Genomic DNA, 19,276 nt, shown 5'->3' on the forward strand with positions numbered 1-19,276 from the left:
TAAAAATCATACACTTCAAATATGCTTGCACAACGATTTTTATCTTACCCTAGAGTCTGTAGAAAATGCCAGACTAATGTATTATTAATCGATGGAAAAATGCAACGTTTGTATATTGGTTAAACATTATATTTAAGGTCCGAATAAAAACGACCGCTGTGAGAACTGCCTTGTTCTTTGTTTACTTCCGTTCAGAGGGGGAGCCAAGACATGACGTGGACAAAGTGGGCGGGACTGGACGCGCTGGACGTCCAACTCCGCCTTCCCGCAGGCTGCAGTCAGTAGTACTTGAAACTCGAGCGCAAAAAACTCAGTCGAGCAGAAATTGCTGCTGCAGGTAATTCACACAGCGCGCGAGGAAAAAAAGCCCCCGAGAGGAGAAAAATTAAGCTCGAGAGCAACTTTTTCTTCAGCGCGCACACCATTCCCTTTTTTTTGCTCATGAGTTTCCCATTTGCGCTTGCGAGAAGGAAATTTATACACGCTAAACGTTAAAACAAGCAGGTTATTTTTTTTCACCTGGTATTTTTGCGCCCTCGACTTTTGACATTAATGTGACGCCATAGATTTCCCTCTTCTGGTTCGAGCAGTAGTCATTTTCGTTCGAAATAAGTGAGCTTTAGACAAAGTAGTAGCTGCTTAGAAGTTGCAAAAGTTTACCATACAGTCCGTTTTGGAAAAAGTACAGTTAGGTATGCCATTTTAAAGAAATAATGTCACGACCACCTGGAGCTACGCGCAAACGCAGCCAACGCGCTCCATGTCCAACCGGAAGTCTGAGTATTTTATATTCTTAAACATTGTTAATTATATAAAAGTAGTGGACAATCATTGTAAATTACGTTACTGTCCTTGGTCTATTTTGGTTAAATGATTGTGCATTGCATAGGCGTATTACTGATTTTTGTGTTTTTGCAAATCCTCTTTGTGGGTAATATCAGGAGGGTGTGTGTAGGGGGCTGTTTCCAATAATCCTTAAATACCCTAAAGTTGTATGAATGGATTCCAGTTAGGCATCATACTTGACCTGTTCATATGTTTTTTTTTTCTTTATTTTGTCTCCACCTGACTGTGATTTTGGCAGTATGTTTTTGGAACCTTACTTAAGCTGAAATATAGTATCCCTTTCCTGCCAAAACACCCAGAGAGAGCGAGACCAGGGCCCTAGATTGTTGAACGGGGACTTGGGTCTTTTTCACCAATATTTCTGGTTATAAAGCAGTCAAGGAAATGGTCATGTGATAATCCTGGCAAAAAAATCCACCTGCAGAAAGTGGCAAACCTGCAAATAGATAGCTTTCAGTTGTTGTTACATTTGTTTTTTAATGTTTTATAATGGTTTTATGATCAATTTATAGAAGTGTTTCATAAAATTGTTTGATGAAATAGTTTCATAAGTATTTTTATAGGGTGATTGAAAAGGCTGTTTTATTTGTTTATCTATTTGTTAACTGGAAAGAAAAATAAAACAATAATATGCAATATGTGGTTGCTACATTCATTCAGGTTTTAAAAAAAATGACAATATTGTAAGTAATCCAAAGTAATCAGATTACGTTACTCACTTGAAGTAATGTAACTGATTACGTTACAAATTACATTTTGAGTGATGTAATCAGTAATCTGTAAGGGATTACATTTTAACCTTCCCAACATTGGGTGTATGAAACACTGTTCTGTGAGGTGTACTGGTGTATAAACCACTGTTCTGTAGGGTGTACTGGTTTCTGATTTCTTTCTTTTTTTATTATTATGGACAATATGAAAAATGCAGGAAAATGCAGACTAATGTTTACTTGCAGTTAAATATAAATAATATTAAATAAAAATATTTTTTCTAAATTAATTTCCACACAAAGTAAACAGGTTGAAGAGAAAGAGGGATGGTGCTGCTTCAGTTTGGTGGACCAAAAAAATAAAAAAATAAAATAAATCCCCCTTCCCAGTATGCTCTAAATCACTTAAATGCGATCAAATTCGTTACTGTGCATTTATATTGTATAAATAAAAATTTGTGCTATTTTAATTATTCAGCTATAAGTGATATAATATTAATTGAAACACCTGAGGTCCCAGCTTCCCAGTATGCTACAAATCGCTCACATGCAGTAACATTAGTTAGAGCTGCATTTATACTGTAAAAATAAATATTTGTGCTATTTTAATAATTCAGGAAAATAATATTTAAAGAAGTCAGGTCGCCCAGCATCACAGACAAGAGTCCAGATTGCGTGCCTTCACTTCTGAAGAGCGAAGAAGCTTGTACATGCTTGTAAATGGTAAGTAAATAGCTTTTACATGTTTTTTTTTGTGCAGAGAAGAAACAATAAATGCATAATATTTGCTAGGTTTCTTGGTGTGCTTAATACATGGTCCTGTTGTGTAATGTTAAACTGATATCTTGTGATGCAAGGGTTGTCGGTGTGGTTGGTGGATTTCTTACAAACTGCAAAGCCAGGGGGGAGGGGCAATATAGCTAACTCTACTTATATACTGTAGACAGTAGATAGCTAACCTTACCTAGCTACATCTGCTTGATCGGCACCGCAAGCTACTGATAGAAATCAGACATACATTGAGGTAAGAAAAGATTGCAATACTTTTCTTGTATGACTGATAGAATAGATCCACTGAGGTAAATCTGTGACTAGGTGGCACCTCCTAGTGCTGAAATATATGTATGATTACAGTATCACTGCTGATGTAGCTAGATTAGTGAGACTAAAATAGCACTGCTATAGTAACTAGCTAAGATAACAATATATGTGTGACTAGAATAGCACTTCTGAAGTAGCTAGTTAACCTAGATTAGCTAAATGTGTGACTAGAATAGCACTTCTGAAGTAGCTAGCTAGTAAGCTAACCTAGATTAGCTAAATGTGTGACTAGAATAGCACTTCTGAAGAAGCTAACGTTAGCTAACATAGATGAGCTAAATGTGTGACTAGAATAGCACTTCTGAAGTAGCTAGCTAGTTAGCTAACCTAGATTAGCTAAATGTGTGACTAGAATAGCACTTCTGAAGAAGCTAACGTTAGCTAACATAGATGAGCTAAATGTGTGACTAGAATAGCACTTCTGAAGTAGCTAGCTAGTTAGCTAACCTAGATTAGCTAAATGTGTGACTAGAATAGCACTTCTGAAGAAGCTAACGTTAGCTAACATAGATGAGCTAAATGTGTGACTAGAATAGCACTTCTGAAGTAGCTAGCTAGTTAGCTAACCTAGATTAGCTAAATGTGTGACTAGAATAGCACTTCTGAAGTAGCTAGCTAGTTAGCTAACCTAGATTAGCTAAATGTGTGACTAGAATAGCACTTCTGAAGTAGCTAGCTAGTTAGCTAACCTAGATTAGCTAAATGTGTTACTAGAATAGCACTTCTGAAGTAGCTAGCTAGTTAGCTAACCTAGATTAGCTAAATGTGTTACTAGAATAGCACTTCTGAAGTAGCTAGCTAGTTAGCTAACCTAGATTAGCTTAATGTGTGACTAGAATAGCACTTCTGAAGTAGCTAGCTAGTTAGCTAACCTAGATTAGCTAAATGTGTGACTAGAATAGCACTTCTGAAGTAGCTAGCTAGTTAGCTAACCTAGATTGGCTAAATGTGTGACTAGAATAGCACTTCTGAAGTAGCTAGCTAGTTAGCTAACCTAGATTAGCTAAATGTGTGACTAGAATAGCACTTCTGAAGTAGCTAGCTAGTTAGCTAACCTAGATTGGCTAAATGTGTGACTAGAATAGCACTTCTGAAGTAGCTAGCTAGTTAGCTAACCTAGATTAGCTAAATGTGTGACTAGAATAGCACTTCTGAAGTAGCTAGCTAGTTAGCTAACCTAGATTAGCTAAATGTGTGACTAGAATAGCACTTCTGAAGTAGCTAGTTAGTAGCACATACCATTGAGACTACCATTAGACTAGGACTAACAGGACAAACGTACATGAATTAAGGACCGGTGTTCTGTCGAATTGTGCTACCTTGTCGAACTGTGCTGCCCTAATGTATATTCAAGTTTAAAAATACAACAGAAGCACTCATTTAAGGCATGTACGCAGTCAAAGTCCAGTAGATGTAAGTTATTAGATTTGGATTGCATAAATTATTGTATCATGGCAAAGTTATGGCAAATAGAGCTCAATACAAACTGCTTTTGTATTTATTTATGATAATAATTGTAATTGTTTGTTTCCATTTACACTTTTGTGCAGTGACCGGTCGTCCAGGTTGTTTAATGCACATAAACCCCCCCAATACAGATTAATTATAAATAAAAAACACAAGAAATAATTAAATTGTGTAGGTCAGTGCATGCGCAGTACCGTTGGGAAGCATGTATCGATGGGTAGCACAATTCGACAGAACACCGGGTTTAGTGTGTGTATATTAATCATGGTTTAAGAGGACATGGTTTACTGTACTTGATTATACAATGTATGAGTCAGTAAGGAATGTATTTGTGCTAATGTTCAGTTTGAATTTTTGTACTTATTAGGAGTTAATATATTTTAAACTAGGAGAAATAGTACTACTTCATAAGAAATGTACATGTATAAATGAACAACAATTCTGAAGTAGCTAGATTAGCTAAATGTGTGACTGGAACAGCACTGGCAAAGTAGCTAGCATGATGGGTCACTATGATATCACTGCTAAAGTAGCTAGATTAGCTAAATGTGTACCTAGAACAGCACTGGTATTGTAGCTAGCATGATGGGTCACTATAATATCAGGGTTGGTCTGTGTAAATTAAATTAATCATGGTTTATGAGGACTTCAATGGTTTATGGTTTACTGTACTTTATTATACACTGTATGAGTCAGGACGGAACGTATTTATGGCAATGGCCAGTTAAATTTGTGAGTTAATTAAGGTTTAATACGACATGCTATAATTTAGGACTAATAGTACACACTATAGATAACTGTACATATCAGGAATATCATCAGGTTTTAGGCTAGGACTAACAGGACAAATGTACATGTATTAAGGACCAGGTTTAGCATATATTAATTATGGTTTAAGAGGACATGGTTTAGGGTACTTTATAATACACTGTATGAGTCAGGAAGGAACGTATTTATGGTAATGGCCAGTTAAAATTGTGTGTTAAGGTTTAAGACGACATGCTATAATTTAGTACTAATGAACTGTGATGGGTGACTATTAGAGCACTACTGAACTAGATAGATTAGCTAAATGTGTGACTTGAACAGCACTGGTAAAATAGAAAGTGTGACAGTATAATAGCACTTCTGAAGTAGCTAGATTAGCTAAATGTGAGACCACAATAGCACAGTTTTGCTACTTGGCTTCCAGTGCTGTCCCTCTCAGACATTTACCCAATATAACTACTTAAGCAACGTTAACCATGTCACACATTTAGCCCAGGGCTCTACTACAATAACACCGTTCCACCATAGCGGGGACAGTAAAAACAGCACACGGAACAGGATTAAATCTCTCATTAAAGCAGGATGGAGAATTTCCATGTGTTAAAACCAGGAGAAAGTTTGTGTGTGTGTTAATCATGGTATAAGAGGACATTATTTAATGTACTTTATTATACTCTGTGTCAGTGTCACGCTCTAGTTCTGTTTCAAGTAGCCAATCTAGCTAAAATAGTGCTGTGCTGTCGTAGTCATGCATATAGCTAATCTAGTCTTCATCAGTGATATTATAGTGACCTAGCATGCTAGCTACTTTACCAATGCTGTCCAAGTCACACATTTACCTAATCTAGCTACTTCAGTAGTATTGTTAATTTATACAAGTAATTTTTATTGAGTGGTACTATTTGCCCTAGTTTAAAACAATCTTTTAACCCCTAATTAATACACAATTAAACTGAACATTACCACAAATACATTCATTTACTGACTAAACCTGATCTTTCGTATATGCACAGATAAATGTGCAACTAGGACAGCATTGCTAAAATAGCTAGATTAGCTAAATGTGTGGTTAATGTGTGATAAATTAAACTGGATATTTACATATATGCATTTCTTACTGACTGCAGTAAGTAAGGTAGCAGTGCTACCTTAATCACACATTTAGCCAATCTAGCTACTTCAGCAGTGCTACCTTAATCACAAAGTTAGCCAGTCTAGCCACTTTGGTAGCGCTATTCTAGTCACACATTTAGTTAATCAAGCTACTTTAGCAGGGTTACTCTTGTCACACACAAATTTAAATTCGGATACTCATTTTAATCTTGCACATTTTATAACAAATGTATTACTATCTTTCCATTACTATCTGTCCATCTGTGCCTTTGTGTATTCATTTAGGACTCTCACATGGAGTGGAAAAAACATATCAGTCCACAAAAAGATGCCATTGCGCACATTCTGCAGGCAGTAGATAAGCCTGGCTTGGAAATAAAATTTATTGATTCTTTTAAAGGTAAGACATTTTCTTGATATTTGTTGTCTCATTAGTAACAGGTTACGAAGGACAATTGCATACATTTAGGATATAGGACACCTCAGTCCTTTGTACATCCTACTCCAATCTTCTTAATAACAGGATTCTAAAGTGTAACAAGTGTAACAAGAAGAACCCTTATCACGTTGGCAGGCAAGGACTTTATCAAGTGCACTACCTCAATAATGTGATTAGTGCCCCCAAGAGCAGAACAGTAGATGTCAGAGCGTATAAACTAAAATTTAAATTAACCCAGCATGGAATTCATAATTTTTAAAAATATGCTTGTTTGTTAAAATATTTTGGTAGCACTTTACTTTACAACTCGCTAATAAGAGGGTAATATGGTAATACTGAAGTAACAATTTGTATTTACCCATAAATAAAAAATCAGTTTCATGCTTGCTACTAAATAATATGAGTAATTGTTGAAGTAACAGGTATCAGATTGTACATCAGACATAGATGTATACAGAATAGTCCCTGTTTCATTTCAGTTGCCAGATAATTTTGAGGAAATTATAATATTGTATGAGATGTAGTAATTGGGAAATAAGATGGGAGCAAATCCATTTAGGGGGCTTTCACACCTGCCTCTTTTGGTCCAGACTTTTAAACTTTTCAGTTTGGGTCCGAACCAAAGTTGCAGGTATGAAAGGGGTCGCAAACCACAGTCCAGACCAAAGGACTAGAGTTTGGTCCAACCAAGAGAAGTGGTCTCTGTCCGGAGCTACTAAACCATGGTCTGGTTCGCCTGCAGTGTGAAAGTACTTTAAACAAACCAAAGGAAAAAAAGATTGGTGTTGTACCAAAACAAACTATATAAACTATATATATATATATATATATATATATATATATATATATATATATATATATATATATATATATATATATAATGATGTTGTCCTTACATTGATTGCTTGTCCACTTTTCTACTTTGTACAGGACGAGGGATTTTTAGCTCCACCAATTTTCAGTGTGGTGAGTTTGTGCTGGAATACCGGGGTCAGCTACTATCACCCACAGAATACAGAAAGGCATTAGATGTGTACGATGAGGACCAGAGGATCTTCCTCTTTGAATTTTATTTTAATGGAAAGCTGTGTTGGTGAGTAGTAAGAAATGAATTAACTTAGGAACAGTGAAGTATAGTTCTAATATCTGAATACATAAACCAAGTAAGCTTAAATATCAAATGTGTATAGGCTCTTTTACATTATTTTGTTTTATTGTAATAAAAAATACATGCACTATTACCATCATCATGTAAATTGGTTTACTTTCCCATGTGTAACAGAAATAAATCCATTTCCAAATCTGTCTGAGCTGATGTTTAAAACTTAAGGTTGCATCAGACAGATATTTTGATGAGTTCAGATCAGTTTTTTTTTTATTGATGACATTATGATGAATGTTCTGTGATTAACCATAAGTTAAAATGCTAGCACTGCATTTAAACTACATTAATGTACTGTTGTCTGAACTGTGCCCACAAGTACTCCTAAGTCAAATCTAGTAAAAAAAAAAAAAAACAATATGGCATGACAATGAAAATATATTTTTCTCGACAGCATTGATGGCTCAAAAGAAGGCAGTTCGCTGGGGAGGCTTGTGAATGACAGTCATGTATACCCAAACTGCAAAATGAAGAAAATCATTCACAATGGCAAGCCCCATCTATGCCTCTTCGCAATCCATAATATAAAGCCAGGAGATGAGATTACTTACAATTATGGAGATCAGGATTGGCCCTGGAGATAATGACCTCAAAAGACACTTATTTCATAGGAGTATCAATTCTTTTTCACTTAAAAGGGTTATCTACATGCTTTAACTATATGGTTTCTATTTCAAGAATAGCTTTTTAATAATATGTACATTTGAAGCTTTATGTTGTAAATGTCATTCTATATTCAATCATTGATTATTTTATTTTTTTTTTTTTACGTTCAGGATCCAAAAATTTAACACATCCAATTAAGACACCTATTAAAATCATCCTGATAAACACGTGGGATGTCATTGAACATCTAGTAAAATATAGGAAACACCTTGCAGCACCTTAACAACTACTTAGGAGGGTATAGCCATCCCCCTGTAACAACTTAAGAAAAGGTTTGTTTAACAAAACCTTTGCATCCACCTTGCAACTTTAAGCAACCACACAGTATTTGATGACAAACTTCTAAGTAGCTTTTTAAAAAACAATTGGAAGACCATATCAGCCACTTAGAAATGCCTATGCAGCCACATATACCAGTAACTGCTTTACTAACCATCTGGAACACCTTAGTAACTGTCTTACTAACCACCAACAAACACATGAAAAGGAACTGGGCAGAAAAATCATTTTCAGGGCTGAATTTATGATTCAAAAGTTAAATAACAACACCATCAAACCAACAAACTAAGTTTATTTCACGCCTTTTGTACCTTGTGGCCAATGTAGGTATTTCTTAGGTCTTTGCTGTACATTACATTTTAGCAGAGAAAAAGAATAATATTTCTAAGAAAAAACAAAAAATAGGGTTTTTGCACTACATGCTGCGACCATAATAACGGAATAGTTTTTATTTTTCTGTTTGTAACTTTAGGATGGATGCGATGTTCTTACAGCTGGGACATGTGAGCCTCGTGGTGAGTTCATTTTTACTTTAACTTTCACACTGTTTGTCCTGCAGTGCCTAGAGGAGAATCACTGAAGAACAGAGGCTGATGCACTAGGTTACTATTGAAACGTAATGCAAATAATAGCAGGTGTCACCTTTTTATATATAAATTCCACCCAGCATAACATTTAGGCGCTCCAATAACTATCGACTGGGGCAACACACCACCTAGCGGCCTGGAGAGGAACTGCTGCCTACATGTATAATAGCATAGACCCAACTAATCGATTACTCTACTGATTGCCAATCATTTTAATAATCAGCGTTAATCGATTAGTGGTTGCAGCCCTAAACCAGTCCAAAAAACACTAAATATTTGCTGTTCTATCTTTGCTTCCTTCTTAGGTACTTCTACCAAACTCCTGCCCTGCACCAGTGCTGCCACGACTGTCACGCGGCCAAATTACTACAGTGAGGTAGGCCAGCATGTCAATTAACCCCATTAACATGGGTATCGCCTAGCAGCCAATTTCAAGGACCTATCAACTGCTTAGCAACGCCCTAGTAAGCACTTGGGGAGGCCGTAGCTTTCATTGTTCCTATGTGAGATACATTGAAAATCATCAGGCTGCACTTCATCTTACTGTCCTACCAACCCCCAACAATCCCCATTGGAACCCCATTGCACCCACTTAGCAACACCACAGCAACCACCTGGAACACTTAGTAAACCACAAAGCAACCACGTAGTAATACCCTAGCAACCACCTTTCGGTATCATATCAGCTTTACCACACCAATAATCTGGCAACAGAATAAAATGTCACAGCACCAATTTAGCAACCAATTAGCAAGACCATTGTAACTGCCAAGGAAGACCATATTAGCTACTCTAAACCATGGGATCCATCAAGCTATCACGTGGAATACAATATCAATCATGGAGCAAATACCGTTTTACTTTAGAAACGTCAGAGGAACAAAACTGCCTCACAGAGGTAAACATATAACACATAACCTGCTATGATAACGGTAACGTATAATAACAACAACAATAATAATAATAATAATAATAATAATAAAGGAATGATTAATGTTTTATCTGTTGATGTTTTTTCTGTTTGTAACTTTAGGATGGATGCGATGTTCTTACAGCTGGGACATGTGAGCCTCGTGGTGAGTTCATTTTTACTTTAACTTTCACACTGTTTGTCCTGCAGTGCCTAGAGGAGAATCACTGAAGAACAGAGGCTGATGCACTAGGTTACTATTGAAACGTAATGCAAATAATAGCAGGTGTCACCTTTTTATATATAAATTCCATGCTGTTTGTTGTCAGAGGAATTATTATTATTTTTTTATATATATATATAAAACACTCTTGTCGTGAATACATTAATCAAAGAGTGTCCCGTGCACCTTCAGTGCTCAGCGGTAGCATCCTCGCTTCGCAATTTAGGGTTTGAAATATATTTCCATCAGCCAAATAAAATTAGAAATGAATGATATAATTTCCTCAATATCAGGCAGCACAGTTACACAGGATAAAACCTTGTTTTTTTATGTATTTTTATGAGTTGATGATAAATAGATGAGGTAAATATTTGTTGACCTGTATGTATAATTTACAGGTCAGTCAAAAATATAAAATATCTTATAAAATATAAGTGAAGAAACAAGTAACCATAAACAAGGAGCATCACATTAAGGTTCTAAAATAATTTACTTCATTCAATTATGACTTAAAGTCATAATGACCCATGCGTCACATTGTATCAAAACAACTTCCAAGTGAGGAGGAAATGCCTAATAATTGATTGGGATTTCATGCCTGAGGTGGGATAAGGTATTTTCTCAGGCTTAACTAATTAACTATCAGATGAAATGATAAAAATACAAACTTTGACTGTTTTGTCTTAAACAAATATGTCCCAAAAGGCACCTGTGTAAGATAATTATCCATATATTCAGATTCTCTTTCTTATGACAATTAACTCAAAAATGTAGTGCAACCCCAATGAAGTAGAGATGTTGTGGAACACACAACTAATAACAGAATATGATGATTTGCATATCCTTTTCAACTCATATTAAATCGAATAAACTACAAAGACAAGATATTTAATGTTCAGAAACTTTTTTTTATATATATTTACAAATGGTTTAAAATAAGTTGGAAAGGGGCAGCAAAAATAAAAACCTGTTTAGAACATTGCACAGGTAAATGGGTACATTAGAAACAGGTGAGCGTCATGATTGGGTATGAAGAGAGAATTCCTGAAAGGTTCAGTGGTTCACACGCAAGGATGTGGCAAGGTTCACTACTTTTGTGAACAACTGCGACAGCAAGTAGTCCAACAGAACTTTTCTCAACATGCAATTGCAATGAATTTAGGGATTTCATCATCTACACTGCATAATCTCATCAAAAGATTTAGAGAATTCTGTAACAGATGTTACCGCATGGGCTCAGGAACGTTTCAGAAAACCATCGGCAGTGAACATAGTTCGTCACTCCATCTACATTATCCATCTAAGTTAAAACTCATGCAGAGTGAAAGCCATATATCAACAACACCCAGAATAGTGCAGGTACTAGATTTTTCAATGGGAGATGTGTGGCACATTATGAAGCGCAAAATGCGACAACAGAGACCCCAGACTGTTGAGCAGCTCAAGTTGTACATTAAGCAAGAATGGGAAAGAATTCCACCTACAAAGCTTCATCAGTTAGTGTCCTGAGTTCCCAAACGCTTATTGAATGTTGGTAAAAGGAAAGATGATATAACAGTTCTAAACATTATCCTGTCCCAACTTTTTTGGAACATGTTGCAGCATCAAATTCAAAATGAGTGAATATTTGCAAAAAAACAAAGTTTATCTGTTTGAACATTAAATTTCTTGTCTTTTTAGTGAATTCAATTGAATATGGATTGTAAAGGATTTGTAAATCATTGTTTATATTTGTTTTACACAACGTGCCAACTTCATTGGAGTTGGGATTGTATTATATAAGGTCTTTGGGTTTCTTTTCATGACTATTGTGTCCATGCAAAAAAAAAAAATCTTATAAATCAAATGTTTGAGAATTTGAGTATAATGCTCAATATTAGAATTTTCTAAACGTATAATATTATCTTATAAAGTATAATTGAGTCGAGTATAGAATTGTTTTTGCCTTGTATCTTAATTTAGCACATAGGCACCTGCTAAGCTAATCTTAATGTCATTTCTTTTAATATTTTTCAGATTGTAAAATACATTCGGTGGAAAAAGAGTTATTGTCCAGTTTGGAGAAATGTCAAATCTGCAAAGGACCATTTTCCACTCTGAAGTGGCATGGTGTCAGATGTAAAGGTTATTATCAAGATTTTTCATTTTCTTTTTTTAGACGTTGCTACTTAACACACTAGAGAAACAAATCTCACTTTGGGACATGTTTTTAGCACATTATTTGTTAAATATTCTGTCCTGTATTTTACAGTTCAGTTTCAGTAAGTACAATGTTGAATGCTGATGTAATTCATTAAGGTTGTGTTGTGTTTTGTTACTGTTATCTTTTTTTGTAGTTCAATATTGGATTTTTTTTTTTTTCAGTTTGCTTCACTGTATGGCATGGAAGGTGCTTTGACAGACTAAAGACATGTGTAAGTAAACATTTTTACCAACTCATCTTAGGGAATTGGGGCCCTATCTTACACCCTGCTCACCAGTGTATTTAAAAATGCATAATATCAACAAGAAAAGAATACTTAATACAGAAATAAATTTTCAGTTTTACAGTCAGTCTCATTTATACTCTCAGTACTTGCCACAGCGGAATTCAGGGTATTTAAAGGGGAAAATAGCAAGGGCTATGTGCACATTCTAGAGGAGTATTAGCTAAAAAGAGAATCATTCAAGTTTAAGAATAAGTGCTTTTATAACATCAAATACATTGGCCCTATAGTGATGGAGCACCACATCATAATCCACTGGAGGGGCATTTTTTTTTTCAATAAAGAAGCATCTACCCAGGCACTGTTCTTTAACCCGTAGAACACTAGTGGGCATTCTTTTTTTTTTTTTTTTTTTTTTTACCTACAGGAAGGGCATGCATATAAGTCAAAGACAACACAAGTAAACACAAAATGCTATTTTTAAATGAAGGTGTTTATTATTAAGGGAGAAAAAAATCCAAACCTACATGGCCTTGTGTGAAAAAAAAAAAAAATGGCCTTGTTAAAACATACCATCACTGTGAGTACACTGTCTCCAACCACACCCAGGCCTGATTATTGCCACACCTGTTCTCAATCAAGACATCACTTACATAGGACCTGCCTGATAAAGTGAAGTTCACCAAAAGATCCTTAAAAGCTACACATCATGCCGAGATCTAAAGAAATTCAGGAACAATTGAGAAAGAAGGTAATTGAGATCTATTAGTCTGGAAAGGGTTATAAAGCCATTTCCAAAGCTTTGGGTATCCAGCAAACCACAGAAGACATGGAACAGTGGTGAACCTTCCCATGAGTGGCCGGCCGCCCAAAATTACCGCAAGAGCGCAGCGCCGACTCATCCAAGAGGTCACAAAAGACCCCACAACAACATCCAAAGAACTGCAGGCCTCACTCGCCTCAGTTAAGGTCAGTGTTCATGCCTCCATCATCAGAAAGAGACTGGGCATGGCAGAGTTCCTAGATGAAAACCACTGCTGAGCAAAAAGCTGAGCAAAAAAAAAAATTTCCAGAACACATCTTGATGATCCACAAGACTTTGGGGGAAAACACTCTGTGGACTGACGAGACAAGTTTAACTTTTTGGAAGATGTGTGTCCAGTACATCTGGTGTAAAAGAAACACTGCATTTCAGAAAAATAACCATATACCAACAGTAAAACATGGTGGTGGTAGTGTGATGGTCTGGGGCTGTTTTACTGCGTCAGGGCCTGGAAGACTTGCTGTGATAAATGGAACTATGAATTCTGCTGTCTACCAAAAGATCCTGAAGGAGAATGTCTGACCATCTGTTCCTGACCTCAAGCTGAAATGAACTTTGGTTCTGCAGCAGGACAATGATCCAAAACACACCAGCAAGTCCACCTCTGAATGGCTGAAGAAAAACGAAATGAAGACTTTGGAGTGGCCTAGTCAAAGTCCTGACCTGAATCCGATTGAGATGCTGTGGCATGACCTCAAAAAGGTCGTTCATACTCGAAAACCCGCCAATGTGGCTGAATTACAACAATTCTGCAAAGATGAGTGGAGCCAAAATTCCTCCACAACGCTGTAAAAGACTAACTGCAAGTTATTGCAAACGCTTGGTTGCAGTTGTTGCTGCTAAGGGTGGCCCAACCAGTTATAAGGTTTAGGGGGCAAACACTTTTTCACACAGGTTTGGTTTTTTTCTCTTGCTTAATAAACACCTTCATTTACAAATTGCAATTTGTGTTTACTTGTGTTATCTTCGACTACTATTAATATTGGTTTGATGTTCCGAAACAGAAAAAACAGAAAATGAGGAAAGGGGAAACATTTTTTCACATCACGGTATAGTACTCAAACAGTCAGTCTCTACAGCATAACCTTAGCATTATTCCTCATGCACAACTGTTCAAACAGATTAATAGACACTGTATTTTTAACATCTGAATAATTATTTATGATTTCTGATTTTCATGAGCTAAAAAGCATAAGAAAAGTTTGAAATGTCACGTTGCATGTCATGAATTTAAAGTAAACTAGTGATCCTTGTTCTTTTATTTAGAATGCTTCTGAAGACAGTGGGGAGAGTGAAAGTGAAAAATCATCTGGTGAAGAATATGTTCCAAATTCTGAGAGTGACACAGAGTCTGTAACATCAAGTCCAAATGAAGCAAGTGCAGTGACAGCCAAAGCAAGCACTGAATGCTCTGCAACACAAAACTGTAATGCCTTGCACTATACTACAGTAATGGGCAATGAGCCTTCCAACGACAAAAAACAATCTTCCAGTTGTCCAGCAAAATCAGCCACATTAGCAAAACCAGAACGCAATTATTGCTTTGTTTGTGGTGAGGCACAAACAAAAATAGCGAGGCATTTTAAAATGCATATAAAAGAAGATGTGGAAATAGCAAGAGCTCTAAGCCTTCCCACAAACTCAAAAGAGAGGAAACATCTGCTGGAGGCTTTAAGGAACAAAGGCAACTTTTCTCATAATAATGATGTCCTAAGAAAAGGAGAAGGTAGTCTGAAAGTAAAGAGGCGGGCATTTCATTGTGCTGACTCCAAAAAGTATGAGTACTGCGTGCACTGCAAGGGTATGTTTTTACGTCAGGAGCTTTGGAGGCATATGCGGAGATGTAGGTCTAAACCAGCAACTTCACCATCTACTTCACCTTCTGTAGGGCGGAAAAGAGTCCTGACAATTGCAACAACTGCAACATCAATTCTGTCAGGAACAACAAGTGCTGAGCTCCTGAAATTGATGAGTAACATGATTGATGATAATATTGCACAGAACGTGAGAAATGATCCTGGCCTCTTGCAGTTCGCACAGTCTCTTTTTAATAGGCACGGACATGACAAGACAAAACATGAATATATTCGTCAGAAGCTTCGGGAACTTGGACGATTTTTAGCAACTCTACGCAAAAAAAATCCATCTGCGACAATGGAAGATGCCATGAAGCCTGAAAATTTCATCGATGTCACTGAAGCAGTGAGGGAGACAGCAGGCTTCGACCAAGCAGAAAACACTTTCAGAACTCCAAGCTTGGCATTAAAAATTGGTCACTCTCTCCTGAAAATCAGTGAACTATTCCAGTGTCAAGCCCTAATTTCTGGGGATGCAGAGCTAGGCAAATGTGCAGATGCATTCCAAAAGCTGTACAAGACAAAATGGGCAGAATGCATCTCGCACTCTGCACTGGGGACCCTCAGTAGTTTAAAGTACAATAAACCAAACAAGCTCCCACTCACACAGGACATAAAAAAAACTGAACACCCATCTCCAGCACATTTCACAGTCTGCTTACATGGCACTAAGCAACGAGGCATCTGAGGTGAATTATTCCAAGCTTTCCAAATCCACATTAACTGAAGTCATCCTTTTCAACTGAAGACATGTGGGAGGGGTGTCAAAGATGCCTTTGAAAAATTTTCTTGAAAGAGATGACACATATGCACACGAAGAGCTGGGGCTTTCCATGTATGAAAAAAAACTCTGCAAGCACTTCACAAGAGTTGAAGTAAGAGGTAAACGAGGGCGAAAAGTTGCTGTCCTTCTCACTCCAGAGATGATGAGAAACATTGACCTCCTCATCCGTAATCGCAAGCAATGCCATGTGCCACAGGACAATGGGTATCTATTTGCAATTCCAAAATGCCTAAGTTATTTCAGAGGACATGACTTAAAACGTTTACAGAAGAATGTGGAGCGAAACAGCCAGAATATCTGCGATCAACACAACTACGAAAACAAGTGGCCACTACATCACAGATTTTAAATCTAAAAAATAATGAAATCGACCAGCTGGCAGACTTCCTGGGCCATGACATTGCAGTGCATAGAGAGTATTACAGGCTACCTGATTCCACAATTCAAGTGGCCAAAATTTCGAAGATTCTCTTGGCTCTAGAGAAGGGGAAGTTGCCAGAACTGAGAGGAAAATCCCTCGATGAAATTGCAGGTAATTAATTGTATAAATGAGATGATATAACACCATTTATAATGTGGTTATTATTTGTACATATTATGCTGAACTATGACTTCTAATCATGTAACTATATGAGCCAATAGAAATTCTAGAAATTAAAGAGAATACCCTACAGATCTCATACAGGACACATGTTGGCATCATAACAGTACATGTACACGTAATGTAATTTTAGAGATTTGTGACTGTCTTTTTTTTTATGTATGTATTAGAAACGGAGGAAGATGAAAATGACAGTGATGACATTGAAGACACCTTTCCAGAGACTCACCTGGAGGACACTGCTGAAAGTAATGGTAAGGCTACTTATTGATGTTAATACGATTATTCTAGTATGTGTGAACACCATGTGTGCTGTTTTTTGTGAAAAAAAATGCTCCAGTTTTTCTGTATAACCCTGCTTTAGTGCCTGTTTTAGTGCTCTCCGAAAAAACGATCGGATTTTGTCTCACGAATACATGCAAACATGTCTCCACTGATTGGCGCAGCACTGCCAGCTCTGCTTTCGCTTCTACAGACAAATTTGCAGCTCTAAAACTAAATAAAGCTCTAACACAGCTCTAAACGCACACGTTTTCAGAGATACAGTAGTAAAAGATATAACACTGAGTGCTAGATAAAGGTAACGCTTAAACTCTCGCTCAGCGGTGCTCCAAACCGCGATAGTCGGCGGTGCTCCGAGCTGCGAAAGTCAGCCTTGGACCATCGCCAACTCCCTGTTCGGAGCACCGCAGAACCATTTCTTTCAGCTAAACTCTTACCTCAGACTTGGTGATTGGGGGCTTGGCCAGTTTCACCACGCTGAAGCTCCAGAGTCGCTCTGTGTCCTAAAATACAACGCGAGCGGCACCCGCTCTGACCGGTGTTGTGTCGAGTTGTTACCCTGTCAGAAGGACCCCTTTAAGAAGACACGGTTTTCTGTACCAAACATTTCCTTGTACTGTGTAAGGTAATAAAATGTAAATAGGTCTAGTAATCATGATTATAGAGGACATTGTTTAATTTAAGATGCCTGAAGACAGTCAGTGGAAAATGACACCATCAATTTATTCTAAATATGCAGTCTGATTCAGGACAAATAAGCCTATAATAAACAGAGCAATGTAAAAGAAATTATACTGTTTTCAGCAAATAGCACCACATTGTACACCAGGAACATTTGAGTACTTTCATATTGTCACAGTTTAGCCCATGTCTGTCTCCCTCATTTGGTCTCTTGTGCTCCTGCCCCTCTGTTTACCTGTCATGTGTTCCCTGCCATGTGCTTGTGTTGTGTTTTTGTACCTGTTTCCGCCCTAGCCCCGCCCTAGTCCCGCCCTAACTATTAGTGTTCTCACCTGTGTCTTGTTTGTAACCCTGCCCCCTCGTTATCCAAGCCCAGGTGTTCCTCACTCTCCTCATGTATTTAAGCCCCTCTGTTTGAGCGTTCAGGGTTGAGTCTTTTGTATCCTTGTCCTCTGTATGTAAGTGTTCCAAGTTTGTTCAGGTTGTAATCTTTGTGTTCTCAGGTTATTTTATGTTTAGAGTTATATTTAGAGTTTCATGTTTCCTCAGTTTTTCTAGTCTTTGTCTTAGTTAGATTTATATCCTTATCTTGTTTTTTTGAGTTATTGCGTTACCCGTGTTTTGTTTTCTGTTTTTATAATCTAGTTTGTTTAAATAAAATATATTGTGCACTTACGTCCATCCCTCCATCCCCATTCGTGACATAAGACTCAACCTAAATATGGACGTAGCACAGTGGCATGCTACTCGGAAGGCGGACCTTGAATTTCTCCGGCTCCTCGCCGAGCAAATCCGAGGAGATATTCCGCTCCCAGCGCCTTTCCTCGGGTTGGAACCCTCCGAGCCTGCCCAAGCTGCACCCGCCGCTGCCCCAGCTCTGCAGCCAGCTCCAGCAGCACCCGCGCTGCCCGAGCTCTACAGCCAGCTCCAGCTCAAGCACCAGCAGCTTCCATTGCTCCAGCTCAAGCACCAGCAGCTTCCGCTGCTCCAGCCTCAGCTCCAGCTCAAGCACCAGCAGCTTCCGCTGCTCCAGCCTCAGCTCCAGCTCAAGAACCAGCAGCTTCCGCTGCTCCAACCTCAGCTCCAGCTCAAGAACCAGCAGCTTCCGCTGCTCCAGCCTCAGCTCTAGCTCAAGCACCAGCAGCTTCCGCTGCTCCAGCCTCAGCTCCAGCTCAAGCACCAGCAGCTTCCGCTGCTCCAGCCTCAGCTCCAGCTCAAGAACCAGCAGCTTCCGCTGCTCCAACCTCAGCTCCAGCTCAAGAACCAGCAGCTTCCGCTGCTCCAGCCTCAGCTCCAGCTCAAGCACCAGCAGCTTCCATTGCTCCAGCTCAAGCACCAGCAGCTTCCGCTGCTCCAGCCTCAGCTCCAGCTCAAGCACCAGCAGCTTCCGCTGCTCCAGCCTCAGCTCCAGCTCAAGCACCAGCAGCTTCCGCTGCTCCAGCCTCAGCTCCAGCTCAAGAACCAGCAGCTTCCGCTGCTCCAGCCTCAGCTCCAGCTCAAGCACCAGCAGCTTCCGCTGCTCCAGCCTCAGCCTCAGCTCCAGCACCTGCTG

The 19,276-nt window shown here is 38.1% G+C and overlaps 4 protein-coding genes across 6 annotated transcripts in view; 1 reads left to right on the top strand and 3 right to left on the bottom strand.

Moving 5' to 3' along the window:
- The window catches only part of LOC125780501 (zinc finger protein 239-like), a 1,096,042-nt gene that overhangs the window by 59,862 nt on the left and 1,016,904 nt on the right, over window positions 1-19,276 (bottom strand). The window lies entirely within an intron of this gene.
- The window catches only part of LOC125801162 (zinc finger protein 585A-like), a 270,147-nt gene that overhangs the window by 59,862 nt on the left and 191,009 nt on the right, over window positions 1-19,276 (bottom strand). The window lies entirely within an intron of this gene.
- Window positions 1-19,276, bottom strand: part of LOC125801414 (zinc finger protein 271-like) — a 233,679-nt gene that overhangs the window by 44,764 nt on the left and 169,639 nt on the right. The window lies entirely within an intron of this gene.
- On the top strand, window positions 7,380-16,109 carry LOC111188978 (uncharacterized). Of its 2 annotated transcripts, XM_049477798.1 has the most exons (7): window positions 7,380-7,537; window positions 9,024-9,066; window positions 9,444-9,514; window positions 10,172-10,214; window positions 12,288-12,395; window positions 12,636-12,685; window positions 14,787-16,109. In XM_049477798.1, exon 7 carries the CDS (start codon window positions 14,973-14,975, stop codon window positions 16,062-16,064), a length of 1,092 nt encoding a protein of 363 aa, XP_049333755.1. In that variant the 5' UTR covers window positions 7,380-7,537; window positions 9,024-9,066; window positions 9,444-9,514; window positions 10,172-10,214; window positions 12,288-12,395; window positions 12,636-12,685; window positions 14,787-14,972; the 3' UTR covers window positions 16,065-16,109. The 2 variants fall into 2 exon arrangements, with proteins under 2 accessions (XP_049333755.1, XP_049333756.1); XM_049477799.1 differs by lacking the exons at window positions 9,444-9,514; window positions 10,172-10,214.

This window comes from Astyanax mexicanus, chromosome 4, assembly GCF_023375975.1.
Source record: "Astyanax mexicanus isolate ESR-SI-001 chromosome 4, AstMex3_surface, whole genome shotgun sequence".
NCBI lineage: Eukaryota > Metazoa > Chordata > Actinopteri > Characiformes > Acestrorhamphidae > Astyanax > Astyanax mexicanus.